This window comes from Cottoperca gobio, chromosome 23 (genome assembly GCF_900634415.1).
Source record: "Cottoperca gobio chromosome 23, fCotGob3.1, whole genome shotgun sequence".
In the NCBI taxonomy this organism is placed as follows: Eukaryota; Metazoa; Chordata; class Actinopteri; order Perciformes; family Bovichtidae; genus Cottoperca; species Cottoperca gobio.
The window spans coordinates 6,095,122-6,113,330 of NC_041377.1; the positions used below are offsets into that span (position 1 = coordinate 6,095,122).

Below are 18,209 nucleotides of genomic sequence, written 5' to 3' on the forward strand. Positions count from 1 at the left end.
GTAATAGAAAGAGGCTCAAATAACCTTTTATTTAGATTCAAATGTTGGTGGGTGATAATAATTGCCTAATGTTGTTTTAGAGAAACTATGACTGATATACATGGAAACATGCAATTTACTCTTTCATTGAAATCGGCACGTACAAGAATATGATGTTGTCATGTAATGCTATAACCACTAGATGGGGCTGTAAGACAGTGTGTAGTTTTGGGGCTGAACCAGACAGACAGGCGAGCAGACAGACAGGAGGACACACAGGCAGGTATACCGGCAGCTAAGAGTTACAGGTTCTTCCTGCATATTCTTGGCCACTTGTAAATGTGTTTTTGTGTGTGTAGCTCATGGTAATTGTATGATTATCTCTTTGGCCACCCTCTGTCTTTGCTGTACGGCACACACACACACACACACACACACAAACACACACACATTGGCTTTGGATTGATGGGTAAGGAAAGGGTTTAGACCATTTTTTTAGACGGTAGCATCTAACAAATTAAGTGTAAAAATAACAAAAAACTATCCATTATACAGTTAAATTCACCTATAACGTGCCTCTTGGGTCTTTTGCCATAAAAATCCAACCTCTACCCTTTTTCTCCCCCGTCCCTCCAGTTGTCACTTGTAGAAAAAACGGCGAGTGTGAGCAGATAATTGATAGAGACAATCAAGCAGACAGACATAAAGCAGGACAGGGAGGGGGAGGAGAGAGACAGAGTGTGTTTGAAATCAGATGCATACTAATGAGTTCCTCCTGTTCAATAAATGATGACCTCTGCCGTCTTCAAATAGAATACAGTCCAGTGTCTGATATGGAGATGCTGCTGACTCCTCCTTTATCTGATCTGCATTTATGATTTCATAATTTCTTTCTTTTCTTTTTTTTTTGCATGTGGAAAAACTAAAAATACCTTTCTTTCTTCTTCTCCACTTTGTCCTTCCTCCTCCTCCTCCTCCTCCATCTGTCCCTCCTCATGTTTTTACCTGTGATATGTTAGTCATGAAGGAAATTACCATGAGTGCATAGCATTAATTCTTCTGATCTCCCATCATCCTATTCTCTCTGTTTTCAAATGTAATGTTCTGTATGTGTATATAATAATGTGTGTGTGTGTGTGTGTGTGTGTGTGTGTGTGTGTGTCTGTGTGTGTGCCTGGCATCCAGCAGTTGTCAGTTTCAGGAAGTGCAGACGGGATCAAAGAGTCTCTCTGCCGCTCAATGTCAAGTGTGTGCGTGTGAAAGAGAGAGAGGAGGTGGTGTCAGTCAAGCTGTCAGGTGTACGGTTGATTAATGAGCCGCTGGAAGTGTTTTACTGTATGAACACACACACACCCACGTTCTCCGTGGTACTGTAAATGTGTGCGTCTCACCTGCAGCGAGTCAAAGGTTGCATACCAATCTGACTTTCTATTTTTTTTTGCGACGGGTTGTCAATCGCTTGATTTCCTTTCTCTCTGGCAAAGCAAAAGAAAGGCAGACAGGAAGAGAGGGAGAATTCTATAGTTTTACCACCCAAGTTCACACATTACATGAGCCCTCTATTTTCTCCTCAATATGTTATTTCTGTGCTGCTGCACAACCTTTTGTTCCATCCATTTTTTAATGAATACCACAAAGTTGACATAGCTCCTAATCTTTGTCTGTGATCTCGCACACACACACACGCACACACACACACACACGCACACACACTGTGTGTTCAGGAAGAAAAGAGTGAGTCCTTCAGTTATTTCTGCTGATTTTGTGTTTTAACAGAAAATGTATCTGCTACCAAATCACTGTGAGAGGAAACAAGAGGAGGCACGGAGAAATATATTGACGTAAAGAGAATGTGTATTTGGAGTAAAGAGCTAAAGGTGGCAAATCTTTGGGAGAAAGTTTGTATTTGAAAGCACAGCAGTCTTTTTCATATGTTGAAAATCTCCAGATAAAATCACATTCGACCCCGTGTAGAAAGAATTGCCTGTGTTGTAGGCACTTACTTTCACTAAAGGGTGGGAAAAAGGCAACGTCACCTGTTTGATGTGCCAGAGATTCCAGGAGTCGTCCCCAAATGGGAAGCTGACATAAGTTATATGTATAATTGATTATAACTTTTTTTTCTTCAGTTTGAATGAGTGGTGATGATGTATTTGATCATTAAATTAAAATAATATACATCATCATTATTTGTTGCTGTTACAAATAAAGTGTGACAGATGCATTTCCATGGCTAATATTAGAAGGCAATTGTTGCTTATTATAGATTAATTGGTATCTGCATACAGTATGCTGTATTGTTGTAGTTTATAATCATTGTCTTAATTAAGCCTGCAGTTTTGTATCTTTGAGCCTCATCACATATATTCGTTAGATTTGCTGTTCATCTGCAAAAATTAATTATCGTCCGGGCTCTAGTGACAAGCCGTTGCCCCAGTGCCTTCTTTTGGCCGAGCCAATACACTTGCCAACATAGTATCATTCTTTGCTTGATAAGTGAATTTTAGCATCAAAGACAACACTGTTTATGAGTGTTTCTCTCCTTTTCTCTCTGCAGATAGAGAACCTCCAGGATCAGCTGAGGGATAAGGAGAAGCAGCTCGGCGGTCTGAAAGACAGAGTCAAGTCTTTACAGACAGACACCTCGAACACTGACACAGCACTGGGAACACTGGAGGAAGCTCTGGCTGAGAAGGTACATACACACACACACACACACACACACACACACACACACACACACACACACACACACACACACACACACACACATTGCTGGTCAACCTCAGGTCAACCCCCGAGCAAGGTTACATTAATAAAACCATGAGCCAAACAGCCGACCACCCACGCGATGACCAAATGACTCTGGATAAATGGAAATGAACCAATAATCACATTGGCTGCTTCATGATTAAATCATTCACAGCCTGTGTTCATAAAAGATTAGGATGCATCCAACATGCGGCTTGGATCGATGGGAATCGAACCGACAACCACATTGTTGTTGTCTTAAAAACCGTCCTAAACCACCTGAGCATGGGAACTGAACCCTCAAGCGCCCGTTTGATGATCTGTTATTCTGGATTCTGGGAAACCGACCAGTGACACTTACACCAGCAGAACACTTTAAAGTGTTATATTTTCGTACTGTAATGCGCGATTATGTTACCGATTCCATCTCCTTCGCACGCACACACTCACAGGAAACAGGGCTATTAATTGTCCAGTGACTAATATCCAGCGTGTAAGCCGGACGTGTGAGCGTTGGCAGGCGGAGGTGGCCGACGACTCTAACTTCACTTTAAACGACTTTCACCTTTTTTTTTTGGTGCCTTTGGATATCTTTCCTTTCAATTTTTCCGTCTTTCCATTCACCTCTTGCTTTCTTTATTATATTACTTCTTTTCTCTGTCACACACCTTTTGTTCTGCACCGTGTTATGTTTCAAAGCAGAACAGAAATAATTTATAGTTCGTTGTTCAATTTATAGTCTTGTCTTTGCATACATTAAAAATGACATTAACTCCATTTATCTGAATATCGAATATTGATAGTTAGTATGTTTATACTTGTAAAGACCCTCGTCGGTCTCTGGGAAATTGTGATCGGCATTTTAAACGTTTCGATGTTTTAAAAACAAAATTATAATTGCAATAATTAGTTTTAACCGTAATCCTAAATGAAATCTTAAACATGACACAGCTGAAAAAACACACACTCACACACACACACACACACACACACACACAGCACAACCAGGTTACACTCTGTGTGTGTGAACTTTTATACTTTTGCTTGAGCTGGCCGCTGCATTGTTCTATAGCTGGAGAGAGTCGATAGTGTTTTAGTGGTTGTGACTATTACATCTAGTGCCAGAACGTATTACGTGTCTAAAATCACTGTTGGCTGTTAGATCCTGTCAAAGCTGCCATGTACATAAAGTTTAATGCAACTCTTATTAGTATAGAAACTTGATATTGAGTGACTTTGAATACCTCTCTCTCTCTCTGTCTCTATGTCTCTCTGTCTCTCTCTCTCTCTCTCTCTCTCTCTCTCTCTCTCTATGTCTCTCTCTCTCGCTCTCTCTCTCTCTCTCTCTCTCTCTCTCTCTCTCTCTCTCTCTCTCTCTCTCTCTCTCTCTCCTCTTTCTGTTCTCTATTCTTCTAACTTCCATCCCTTATCCCCCCCCCCCCCCCCCCCCCCCCCTTGATGTCCAGGAGCGAATCATCGAGCGGTTGAAGGAGCATCGGGAGAGGGAGGAAAGAGAGAAGGGGGACGAGGTGGAGTCGAGCAAGAAGGAGCTGAAGGAGTTGAGGGAGAAAGTCTCCCATCTGCAGACTGACCTGGCTGACCGCGAGGTAGAAGACACACTCATGCATATCTGTGCTATAAGTCCCTGTCTAGGAAACGTGATTGATCTATCACTGTAGAACAGACCTCGTATCCTCCCAAAGTCCTCGTGCTGAAAGACAACAACGATAAAACGGTCACATTTCCTTGACAACGACGTGCTTCACAACCAAAGAAAACAGTGATTTGAGCTGAATTCAAAACACCACAGCAGAGGCGCAGAGGGAGAGACAGAGGATGACGTAGCATCTTTAAGCGCCCTCTTAGCTCTAGTCATCCTGCAGCGGTTGGACAGCACAGTAGGAAAGTTACACTTAACCACTTCAGGAACACCAACATTTGGCAAAACAATGTCTTTTAACACAAGCATCCCTCAGGAGGCATTAGCAGGTGTAAGCCTTGTGTTAAGAAGTCATTCTTTTTTTAAATAATAGTGTCCTTACCAATCGTAGAACCAAATCATGGACGAAAACACGGCCAGATGTATAGCCAGAAGCAAATGTAGCTTATTCAAATAAAATTAATCTTTAGCCAACATGAGAAATGAAATGCGTGCACTGATGCATAAAAAAAACAACTATTGTTACGTTTAACATTACATGTTTCAAAGAACACCTGCAAACACACACACACGTTTCATGTAAAGACGCACACAAACATACAGTACAAACACACATCCCCCTTCTTCCAGTCTTTATGCTAAGCTAAGCTAACTGGCCGCTGGCTCTCGCTTCATATTAGGGTACAGTCAAAACTATTCCTTTAAAAGAGGAAATGCACATATTTTTGTGAAAGTTCCTTTGACCCCTGTTACCGTCCCATTATATAATGTCAGAGATGCATTGAAAAACCCACGAAGAAGACAAGCATTCCTTTCTACACTGCTAAACGCAGATGTGTGCTTTGTCTCACGACAGCAATATTTATATTATATATATATATATATATATATATGTAGCTAAATATAATCAGTAAGCAGAAAGGTTTCTCCGACCAAAGCCCAGTCAAACATGATGAGCCGTAGTCTGGAGTTGGTATTGTCAGTCAAGGGTAAAATTACACGTCTGAGTGTCTCCCCTTCTGGTCCCGTCGGTTTCTGTTTCACTGGCCCTACCAAAAGAGGAAAAGACCAGAAAAGAAAGGGAGAGAGACTTCACGGATGGAGGGTTTGAGCTGGGAGAGTGAGAAAAGAGACAGGGCATGGGAAAAGGTTTTGAAGAACAAGGGGCAGACTCAATCTCACAAACTGCCTTAAAGGAGCATTCAAGTATCTTTGCTCACACATTATTTTACCGTACAATGTGGGATTAATTAGCTACATTTAGCGTGTGCTTATAAAGTTAAGAGGAATGACTTACTTTGAATTGACCCCTTCACTAGAGCTAGTTAGCATCGAGCACTAAGAAGATGTTGACTTCCTTCCTTATCATTCTTTTGCTTCGCTATCTTTTTTCCTTTCAGACCTCAGTGTTGGATCTGAAGGAGAAGGCTTCCTCTCTGGCTTCCTCCGCCCTGAAGAAGGACAACAGGCTGAAGAGTATGGAGATCAGCCTGGAGCAGAAGAGAGAGGAGTGTGTCAAACTAGAGAACCAACTCAAGAAGGTTAGCCTCTCAGTAAGATGTTGACAATAATGACATTTATTAGAAAATGTGTCTTCTAGTGTGCATGTAGTTTTTGCTGAAAGTGATTTCAATGGAATTATAAAAGTGTGTAAATGAGATGGTGTTGATTGCATAAATTCCTGCACTACATTTGAACTTAAACTGGTGACCCAAAACATATTGTAATGACAAACCCATTATTGTTAAGCTTAATGATGTTCATGATACATTAACAACAACAACAACCTATGAAAAACATCAATTATATGTTTGTTAGTGGTGAAAAAATACAGAGTTCAGACAAAAAACACAACGAATGGAGGATTTTAAATGAAAGAACCATGGACCCTTTCGCCCCTCTGTGTGTGTGTGTGTGTGTGTGTGTGTGTGTGTGTGTGTGTGTGTGTGTGTGTGTGTGTGTGTGTGTGTGTGTGTGTGTGTGTGTGTGTGTGTGTGTGTGTGTGTGTGTGTGTGTGACATATTCTCTACCACACAGCAGCCTGGAAAATAGTGTGTGTGTGTGAAGGCTTGCTGACAGCCTTACAGTCATTTTCACAGAGTGGAGAAGACAGCACCACCACCACCACACCCTGTGTGTGTGTGTGTGTGTGACAGAGAGAAAGAAATAGAATGTGTATGAAGGTGTCAGTGAATCTCTGGTGTGTCTCTCATCAGAGTTTATTTCTTAGTCTCTTTCTGTTACCATGGATGGAAAAAAGACTGAAAACGTGTGTGTGTGAATTGATTGACATTGTGCATGTGTGATTTTTCTTTTCTTGCTTGTCTTTCTCTCGCTCTGTCTCTGTGTCTTCCCTCCAACCAGATCTTCTTATAATATCGTCAGACACCCGGACATTTCTTCTCCACATAAAGACCTGTAAAAACTGTTGTCCGCTTCCAAAACTAATAGGGTTCATGTATTGTGGGTCCAAGGCGTATGCACACACACAAAGTCAATCTATCCCAAGATCAACATTTGCTTCTGGGAAACACACACAGCTGTTCTAACCTCTAAGCTGGTTATAACTTTTTTTTCTTCTTTGTTTAAATTCATTTCTTTCTTTTTCTCGTTTTTGGCATCTTCTGAGCAGCAGAAAGAAGAAAGCCACTGCAACTCAGTTTAATTTGCTTTTTTACTTTACACACCTTTTCATGCTCTCCCCATAAATCAGCATTGCATGTGTAGAAACCACTTTAGACTTAATAACATACCGAATAACACACACATTTATTTCACAGCAACATTTCTAAGATTAAGTAATTGTCTAACTCTTTGCTTCATGATCGAATACCTGCAAAACTAATAGTTAAACGTTATAGCTGCAAAACATCAGCATGTTAACAGTGTCGGTGTGAGCATGCTGACGGTAGCATTTAGCTTAAAACCACCGCTGTGTCAAAGTACAGCCTCACTGAGAAGCCTGGCTAAAGACTTGTGTGTCTCTTTAAGGCCTGTCTGTGAGTCATTGTATTAACAAAAGACCAACTATACCTTTAAACAGTTTACAAAGGTCATCCTCAACACACATGTTGTTGTTGGCTAACGCTCGGTTTATTTATAATAATGAATTTCTGTTCCAGGCTCACAATTCAGCGTCAGATTCCCAGGCCAGCATCGAACTCTCTGATCAAATCTCCTGCCTGGAGCAGGAAGTGACCCGGCACAAAGAGGATGCTGGGAAGGCCCAGTCTGAGGTGGAGCGACTTCTGGAGATCCTGAGGGAGATGGAGAATGAAAAGAACGACAAGGAGAAGAAGATCAACGAACTTGAGAGGTGAGAGAGCGCGATGAAGAGATGCATTTATGCAGAGCGATGACAAAATAACTGAAAAATTATATTTAAAAAAACTGAATTTCTAAAACAATACTGTGTCTTCTTCTTTCTTCTACCTAAATAAGTAGAACACAACCAAGACTGTCTTTACCTGTGAAATTGATCTTTTAATTTTACATTGGACTCCACTTTGTTGTTCATTTTCCATTCAGTTGTAAGCTACATACTTTTGGAGTCTATGGTAATCTTCCCTGCAGTACTAATCCATTAGTCTTCCCCTTTTCTCACCCATTCCTCTCCCCTCTTTCTTCCCCTTTTCATCTTCCATTTCGGCTTTATTTCCTCTGTCATCACTCATCTTTTCTTATTTCGATCATCGCACCTTATTCACATGTGTGTATGCATACACATGAATACACACATGTGATTCTGCATCTGTGTGAGTGTGTGTTTGTTTTGTTTGTGTGTGTGCGTGTGTGCGTGCGTGCGTGTGCTCCCATCACACCCCAGAAATCCCTCTGCCTCTCATCTGTGGCGTCCTCAGCCGTCGCGAAAACAGGCCTCTCCCCCTGCTGCCTCTCAGCAGCCAATGGGGGGGCTGGTGTGGGACTACCTGGGCACGTGAGTGGCTGGTGGCCCTGTCAGTCAGTTAGACAGATGCACGACAAAACTCACTTTGCTTGTCAGAGGACGGGATGTGACAGCACTATGAAAGCAACTAGTCCCATGTGGAAAAGTTATGTGCAATTAAATGCTTCAAACATGTATTTGTGCCGTAATCTTCCCCATTGGAAATTGAACCTCGAACCACCACAGGACCACAAGTTAAACTCCTAGATGAAATACATGTAGCAGACACATACATGTTGTCTGACACATACAGTATTTAAGATGATGAAAGCATTTCTGTGTTTAATATTTAACTGAATATATTTGAATTGAGATAAAACAAGCTATTTGAACACGTCACATTGTGCTCTGAGAAATTATAATGTATATTTTTATCTGTTTTCTGACCTTGTGTAGACAACACTATATATATATATATATATATATATATATATATATATATATATATATATATATATATATATATATATATATATATATATATATATATATATATATATATATATATATATATATATATATATATATATATATATATATATATATATATATATATATATATATATATATATATATATATATATATATATATATATATATATATATATATATATTACTAGAAACTAATCAGCAGATTAATTGATAATGGCACATTAAAAGGAAAAACCCCTCAAGCCTTTTCCACATGGGACAGAGCTGAGTATATTCACTAATAATCACCATCAAAGAGTTGCAGCATTGGTTGAATATAGGACAAGCCTCTCTAATAAGGCTTATTTGGACTGCAGAGTGAAACCAATCCCCTTAAAGGTCAGTTATCGGCACAAGTTGTACTCTCACACGTCTTTTCTGTTATACTGCAGTATGACAAACTCCACACAAAAGTTTGTAAAATGAGGGCGCAGTCTGCGATACAGCATGAAACCGTTTGAGCCGCTGTTCCTGTCAATGATGCAACTCTTTCATTTAGTGGCTCTATTTTCACGCTTCACTTTTGTTTTACTTTCAGCCGAGGATGCCTGACTAGCAGAGTTTAACACACTCTTTTTCTTTCATTAGGAGTCTGGGCAGTTCACTCAGTTGTTTTTGTTTTTGTATTTCCTTTATGCTAATAGGAATGGGTTGTCTGTTTCTAACTACCTTTCTACCTGTCTGTAATTTCACTTAACCTGTCTGTTTAGAACTCTTTATGTGTGCCTGTGTACACTATATCTACCGTGTAAACTAGTCTTAACCTAAATCTGTCTTTTCTTTCTGTCTGTACTTGATTGTCTGTCTGTCTGCCTGCCTGCCTGCCTGTCTGTCTGCCTGCCTCTGTGTTTACCGGTTCCCCTGAATATCTGTTTCATTCTGTTGTTCTGCCTGTGTGTCTGTTTATGAGTATTTCCGTATGAAGAGGACTACAGAAAAAAAGGAAATTAAATCCCTTCTTTAACAAAAACGGCCTCTCGAGCAGGGTCCGGTGTTAGAAAGAGCTGTCCGTCCGTCCGTCTGCATATATGGCTCTCGACGCCTTTGATTTTTTAAACTATAATGCTTTCTGTCTGCGCCTTCTCTCTATCTGTCTCTTTAATCTTCTCCTCCAGTTTCTTTCTTGGACACAATCTCTACCCACTCCCACTCTCTTTCTATCTGTTTTGTAGTTTGACTATAAGACTAATTGTTGTTAATGATTTTAGGGAGATTCAATGTTTCCTCACTTCTCCATCTGGCCAGTAGAAATACTAGACTATTAATAATTCAACACCTGCTGACTTCCCACTGGTGGGTTTTAACTGTGTGTGTGTGTGTGTGTGTGTGTGTGTGTGTGTCTGTGTGTCTGTGTGTATTGAGTCTGCCTATAGCCACAGATTCAGATTTACAGCAGTACTAGCTTTGTGGATGACATTGTAGTGTAATTTAATAACCATTTAAAATTGCAGATGGGTGAACATGTGGGACTTTTTTAGGATCTTACATCATATGTTCTTTGAAAGATGTTACATTCTCCCTGTGGATTATAATAAAATAAAGGCTTCTCTGCAACTGATATTTAATATCTGAACTTTGCTGGTTGCTCTGAGGAAAAAGGAAATGTATTAAATATAGGCTTAGTGCCGTACTTTGAGAACAGTATCTTGTAATAGTAAAATTAAGAATAAGTAGATTTTTATGAGGGAATTTAACTTTCCTTTTACACACTGGCACACACACAGTCAGTACTGTGAATTACGCGGTTTGTAGAGGTTATATTAGTGTGTAAGGAAGTATGATACTCTTTACATCCTCACATTTAGTGGTTTCATTTAGCTATTAGATGTATAATGAGGGAAACTATCACTGGTGAAGTTAAGGCTGTGGTTAAGTGTTGACATGGTAAAACACAGTCAAGAAAAGGGCAGAACTGACTGAACTTTGTTCAGCGCCGCCCCCCTCCGCCGCTCAAGCTTTCCCCAACAAAGATAATAATAGAAGATTTACCAGTCAAAAAGTATTAGTCATTTTAGTAAAAATAGGTCCTTTAGATCAAGCTTACTAGCTCACAATTGTCAATTTTACCAGCTGACAGCTGTCTCCAGTAGATTTAATGATCTGTAATTAGCTAATTAAGCTAATGCTAGCTCTATAAATTGCTAGAAAACACTGTATCCAGCTTACTTTTTTATTGTTACTGTCATTTAAAACTAGAAGCTAGTTAACCGGACGTCTCACTCTGGAACAGACACACTGTTTAGTACATTCCTTTACACTGTGGCTCTTGTGTTTTTGGTTTTTGGAAAGGCTTAAAAACAAAAAAGCGGTAGTGCTCGTCGACTCTTCCGAGGCCTGCCTTTCCTAGTTACGTTTGCTGAGGTATGATTGGACAATCACGGTTTGTGGAAGGGGTTTAGTGAATAGGGATCTTCAACTTTCAAGGTACCATTGAGGCATTTTAACCCACCTGCTCTTTAACGGGCAGTTCACAGATGTATTTGTAAGTGTAACAATATGAAGCATGGTGGTTAGGGTGAATTAACAAACGTTACCCGTTTAAGATTATTATAATATATTGAAGCCTTAAGCATTGACCCTGTAACATAAAGTGTACTAATACTGACTTCATCCCAGGGCTACCTTTCCCTGCTGTGCATTCTAAGACTTAGCCTCGAGCTTACAGGTACGTCAGAGGAGGATACTTTCGCCTCTGGCCAACTCCAAAGCTAACCCTGGGCTACGAGTGAGCAGCGGGAACATTTCTAATGAAAAGATCAGATGTGGGTTAAACAAGGGCAAAAAATCCCCCCCCCCCCCCCCCCTTTCTCCTCTGTAGTTTAAATCCAGCTGTAATGGTACCAGGTTATTTATTTCAGTAACTAAGATGGTAATTGGAGCAGACTGAGTGACTTCACACTGAGGGGAAATGGAGCTGAAAATCTGCCCTGATGGCCAAAATAAAGGATTTGGATGGAAGAGTGGAAAACAGAGAGAGGGAAAGAAAGAGGAAAAGGGAAAGGAAGGTGGTGGTGTTGGAGGGAGGAAAAACAAGAAGTCAGAAATGAAATAACGGGTGGAGACAGGGAGGGAAAGAAAAGAAGAAGAGACAACATGGTGGGGAGAGGGAAACTAAATGACACCGACAGAACTGGAAGGGGAAGAAAAAGAGAGAGAAATGAAGGAGGCTTAGAGAGATGTAGAGTATAAACTTGAGTAATGGGAAATTAGAGAAGTTTATTGCGTGTTATATTGTTCTGTAATTGACAATTTGTCTCTGGCACGCTGTCATTAGCGTGCGTTCCCATGCATACGCTCACCCTGGAGTTTGAGCTTTGCCAGTTCAAACCAAACACACGAGGAGTGATTGTGTGGAATTCTTTTGGCGTCAACCAATTGAGGAAGTGGATTTTCTTCAAATTTCATATCTTAATGATTACATGCCAAATGCCTTTTGGTGGAGACCACAAATCTACGAGCTGCCCACTTTTCAAGTGGCCCCTGCGGGAAGCGAAAAAAAAAAGCCGACTGCAATATCAAAACCCTTGAAGAAGAAATAATTCGTAGTGAGCACGCTCTCAGCTCATGCTTTGATTGGCTAATTGCTCGCTTTCTATGGTTTTTGATTGCAGTTTCCTCTGTGTGCGTGTGCCCTTAAATGTTCGTAGAGGTCATGTGAAGTGAGCCGGCCTCTCATAACCCTTAATACCGTGCTGAAAGGAAGAAGTACCTGTCTGTGTGACTGTCTGTCTGCATGCCTAGCTGTTTGCTCGGTCATGCCTGTCTCCCTGTTGATGTGTCCTCTACGGTTAATTATGTTATTATATCTCTCTGTCAGTTCCTCTCACTCTCATCTTTTTTCTCTTTGAAGAGTGATCAAGCTGGCTAACCTAGCTCTCAATTCCTGTCTTCCCTCTCACCTTTCCCTCTCCTTCTCTGTCTCTCGTTCCCTTTCTTTTATCTTTACAATGCAACGCTGTATCCTGCTCTACCCAGTCTTGCCTCAAGGTTAGTACTGCATGCTTATTTTTCTTCCTCCGTCACTGTCTCTCTCACCGCGCTCTCCTTCATTGTCATGCTCCTTGTCCTTGCGTCGAGACACTCTCTCATCTCCTTCACTCTGTCATAAACTCTGTTTTTAATCATTCTCATCGTGTCTGTCTGTCTTTGAAGGAGACACCTTGACTTTCACTCCGCTCTCTTTCTCTGCCACATCACTACCTCTTTGAAGAGGAAATATTATTGTTTCTTTCTTGCACTCTCCATTATAGTCTTGTCACGGTGCAAGCACTAAGTTCAAGTTCTAGGCTAGCTCGGCAAACAAGAAAAATGTTCAAGCAAAGTTTCGCCATCATTAAGTTAGACAGCTGTGAACCTTTGCTCAGAGTTCTTCTTACTTCTGTTGGGTTTCTGTCTTTGTGGCTTTTACAGAGAAATCACTCCACAATTTGTCCCAGTCACACTTTTGTTAGACTGTATTTTTAAATGTTCAACCAAGGCTTCACAAGCTCTCTCGGTCTGATCAGGTTGCAAGGCAATCAGCGGAGACTCCAAGAAGTCGCCGCTCCTAGCCAAGAAATAGTCCGGCAAATAACCGCCAGTAAACCGCAACTTGTGGTTTTTACACTTTGTAGTTTTTTAAAAAACAAACAAGATATAACATGTTATTAGTGAGCTTTACAGGATTTTCATACCTTTGGACAGAGTCAGGCTAGCTGTTTCCCCCTGCTCCCTGTCTTTATGGTAAGCTAGCCTCGCCGGCTTCTGGCTGTAGCTTCATATTGAACAGACATCTTACTCTCAGTATGGCACCCTAAATCAATGTCTATATTCCAGCATTGAAAAACGTTCTTCTTCTTCTTCTTCTTCTTGGCCTTTACATATTCCTATCTGCACTTAGGAGGTGACTCTGTAATGAGATTTCATCATGCAAAACCAAAAAGTCTGAATTTGGTCTTTTTTAACAGACATATCAAAGTCATATTGAAATTTCTCTGACCTACACATTGTGATCGACCACATAATAACCACTTATCCCTTCTGTTTCCTGCATAAATCTGGTGGTCTGAGTGTTTTGAGCGCTCTGCTCTGCTGTAAAGGTCTCCCCAGTGCCAGCTGCTCCTTTGCTCTTTCTTTCTGTTTCGACTTCCAAAGCCACTGTTCCCCATGCTGTCTTGTCAGCTTTTTCATCGCTGTTGTTCTTCTGTTTTGTGATTCAACTCTAGAGGGGGGGAAAGAAACAAAAGAAAAAGTTAGCATTGACTTGCTGTCTGATGACAGAAGACTCCTTTTTCTTCTTCTGTCCTTTTCTTTTTTTACTCGTCTTGTCTTTTTTTCTGGTTGTTTTGATCTTGAGCTAAGGAACTCCTCATCCACTGCCAAATGTCTGACATCAAGGTTTCTGTATCTTAAAAAGGAATTGCAGTGTGTGTGTGTGTGTGTGTGTGTGTGTGTGTGTGTATGTGTGTGATCCCTTTGAGGTCCCTTATGACTCTGAGCGTTGAGGTGATGCAGGGATTTGTCAGCTAATGGGTGACAACAAGCAGGCACATACACACACATGCACACACACACACACACACACATGCACACACACACACTCTACCGCAGGCCAATGCACATTGCTTTTTTTTATCTTCCACACACAAACACACATGCAAGAAAGACTTTGCCAGCTAATAGGTGGCAACGCTACAGTGGGGAAGACTGCTGAGAGTTATCTAATTAAAATACCTGCAAACACACACACACACACGCACACACACACATTCCATTCCCAGTACTAAGGGAAAATAAAAAACACTTTTTGTTTACAGTTTTGTTCGGAATTCACAAAATAGACAAGTCTACAATACAGTTTAAAGTGGCTGCTCACTGTAAATTATTACTTTATGCCTTAATATTTTGCTTCGTAGGATATCTTTATATTAACTCTTGTGTTGTGTTGCTTCACTTCCTCATTGTTTGAGATTTCACAGACACAGAAAAATATATTTTTTTCCTCCTTTACATATTATTTTCTTTTCTTCTGACCGTATTAAAAGCCAACGTGTGACATAGAAGTATTTTAGTAACACTTCTGCTTTGCCACAAACTGAGCTTGCACATATGGTAAATGCGATAAAATACATAAATGACCATAACACATTGTTAGTATACCAAATAAGGAAATATGTTATGCTTAACAGGCTATATATTAACAAATATGTATTCCCTTAGTTTGCTAAAAAGTAATTGACTCCAATAACACAAATCCAAATAGACTTTTTGTCATTTTTCAAAACAATTCTAGCTTTACCTGCTCAATTGTGAGGATTTTTTTATTTTGTTTGTAATATGTGACAGTAAACTGAATATACCTTTGGATATTTTTGGATATTTAAATAAAAACAAGCTGTATGAACACATAACCTCGGGCTAGGAGAAATTATAATGGGCAATTTCATTATTTTCTGACATTTTATAGAACAAACAATGAATCGATTAATCCAGAAAATAAGAAACAATAGACATTTTCAGGCCTCAAAACCATGTTATAAGCAAATCTTATAGAATTTAGAAAGATTATGAAGTTTCAAGGTGATAAAACAATGTCAAGTGTGTTTTTTGAGCTGTTAAAGATCCAGAGGGCTCCAGAAGCCCAAACAGAATATGAGGGTTAAATGAATACTAGTGAACTTCACTGCATGCATGTATTTCATGCATACAGTTAACAGCACACTGTAAGTATTGAGACACATTAATAGTAGTCTTCTTGTTCTGTTCACTCATCTACACTATAATCTAGAGTTCAGATCAAAAGACAAATATGAGGCTAGAGAACAGAGTGTCAGTGTTTAATTCTGGGTATTTGTCGTTCTCCATGTAAAACAAAGACACAGCCAAGATCAACTCCAGCTCTGTGTCACATGCTTACACTATTACTATTAGCTAAACACTTTCCGTTTTGTTCTGAAATGTGGTAAATATGATTTATTTTCATTAGGACAGATGCTATTAAAGAAGACATTTCATTCGGTCTGTTGTATCGTAGTGTTTTTACAGCTAGTTTCCAGTAATCCACACAGTGGAAGTTTGCACACATGGACCCTAAATCCTTATTTACCTCACACATTTGCTCTCTCTCTCTCTACCTCGGGGATTTTCTACAGTCATTCTGCAAACAACAACATAAGTATTTTTTTTCTTTACTCCTCCAAAATGTCCTCTTTGTACTGTAAGGTTTTCTTCCACACCGACAGTGGGCAAGACTGTTGTGTTATGATCTTTTTTGCTTTTCTTTTTTTTGAACGTTTTCTAGTTTTTATGGGTTTAGTAAACCAAACCAATATTTCCTGTATTTTCAAGGGATGAACTGAATTCCGAATGGTTAAAAGGAAATCCTTGATGTTAATGTTGGGTGAACTATGTGCAGTAAACATACATGAGGCCTCCGAGCGTTTCTGATCAAATATTTATACAGGACTCCAAATGTAATATTAATATTACCTTAATGTGGGTCCCTGAATATCAGCAACATGCTAATGAGGGAGGTTAAAAAGTTTTTTATTTTGGAGACTTTGAGGTTTTCAGAATTTTATGAGATTGTGTGTGTGTGTGTGTGTGTGTGTGTGTGTGTGTGTGTGTGTGTGTGTTTGTTTTCATTTTACTGCTAGTTGCCAGCAGTATTCATATTTTTTTCTACAGCTTTAAGTTTTAATGAAGGCTATTCTATGTTTGTACATTTCTGTATATATATGTGTGTGTGTGTTTATATATAGCATATATGAATGTGTGTGTGTGTGTGTGTGTGTATACGGTCAGTACATGAGGGTATTTTTGAGGTTTTGCAAAATGTAGGAAGTTCAAAGTGCTGTCAACAAGTATGTTAGTGTGTTTTTTTTGTGCGTGTTTGTGTTTACGTTAGCATGTGTTTACAGTATGTGCCACCATGTTTGCGTGTGTGTGTATTTCTGTGCAAATGTTGGAAAGTGGACGCATGTTGTTAAGTGCAGTTGCATGCACAACTCTGTGTGTGTGTGTGTGTGTGTGTGTGTGTGTGTGTGTGTGTGTGTGTGTGTGTATGTGTGTGCTTCAAATATTTGCGTGTGGTCCGACCGAGAGACTTTAATACAAAGCAGGTTGTGTTTGGAACAGTTGACGACACCGACTACGTATGCGTGTCGGCAATCAAACACCATCGGCAAGGTTTTCGTGAATTTGTGCACAGTGTGTGTGTGTGTGTGTGTGTGTGTGTGTGTGTGTGTGTGTGTGTGTGTGTGTGTGTGTGTGTGTGTGCGCAGACGTGGTTTCCCTGCACATTTGTATGCCGTGTTTACAGCGCTGTGGGTGAAGCAAACTCTCCTGTGATTCCGCCTCCTCCAGCGGTTTGTAGCAGTTGTTGAAAGTGAATTCAGAGGGAGAGTGAAGGAAGTATTTTACATATTAAAACGGCTTCAAATGGCACTTTGCCTCCGCCGAGCCATCGAGTTCACCGAGCAACTTCTGCTCCTTAGTGTTTAATTAAATATGTGTAGATTCACTACTGCAATTTCTTTTAACTATTCACATCACATGTGGTTTGTTGATCAGGAAATAGAGGAATGGAAAGAAAGGACTTAGCTGACACATGATGTATGATATACAGTAGAATTTGAACCCGTGTCATAACATCACAGTTACTTAATAACATAGAAATAATATTAATGTTACACGTTATCATACCCCATAGGGAAATTCTCCTTTCTCCTGCCTTTTCCACAACCCTACTAGACTTCTAGCATCATTACAAATCTCCAGGCTCCGTTTCAAAATAAAGTCAACAAGGTTTTCAAAGATATCAGATGGGGGGGGAAACCGCATAAAGCATGTAGAATATATCCATTTGATGTAAGTATGTAGCTATAAACATGGCCTCATTGGTTTATATACTTATTTGAATATAAGTGCCATGTAGCTACATTTTAATTAATAATTATCTAATGCTATTTTTTTGGTGAATTTAGGAGAAATCGACAGATGCAAATAGACTTAGTTAGTAAAATAAACCCCTGAATATGTATTTTGGATGTTTTCCAATGTTTTGAAAATTGACCACACCATGAAAAAATGATGTTTTGCCTTAAAAACATATATATAGGTAATTGTGATTTACTTTGGGCAGATGTTACCTATCAGCCATTACATTAGTATCACATGATTGACATCATGATAAATTAGATTCATATGTAGTTGATAAACCATTGTTGAGTAGATGGAAAGCACCAGAGTTAGCAGGCAAAACAAGTTTGGGTTTGTTTGACTGCTGTAGTGTTAGTCTGTGATCCATGGATGGTTTTTAGAGAGGGGAAGAGGAGTCCGAGGGAAAGTAAAGCACAGGAGATGGATGTGACAAAAGAGGGAGTGGAAGTAATCAGGGAGAGGAAAGGAGAGAAGAAATGGTCC

At 39.8% G+C, this 18,209-nt stretch overlaps 1 protein-coding gene across 11 annotated transcripts in view; it reads left to right on the forward strand.

Annotated features, from left to right (window-relative positions):
* The window catches only part of LOC115028232 (ELKS/Rab6-interacting/CAST family member 1-like), a 106,794-nt gene that overhangs the window by 30,775 nt on the left and 57,810 nt on the right, over positions 1-18,209 (forward strand). For 5 of the 11 annotated variants that reach the window (XR_003834544.1, XM_029461834.1, XM_029461832.1 and 2 more), the window contains 6 exons: positions 2,537-2,674; positions 4,197-4,337; positions 5,791-5,931; positions 7,513-7,706; positions 8,217-8,327; positions 12,783-12,794. Coding sequence is in view for 8 of the 11 variants with exons in the window: in XM_029461834.1 (XP_029317694.1) it covers positions 2,537-2,674; positions 4,197-4,337; positions 5,791-5,931; positions 7,513-7,706; positions 8,217-8,327; positions 12,783-12,794 (737 nt within the window). In the remaining 3 variants the exon portion in view is untranslated. The remainder of the gene's footprint in view (positions 1-2,536; positions 2,675-4,196; positions 4,338-5,790; positions 5,932-7,512; positions 7,707-8,216; positions 8,328-12,782; positions 12,795-18,209) is intronic. The other 6 variants (XR_003834545.1, XM_029461838.1, XM_029461835.1 and 3 more) reach the window with 2 other exon arrangements.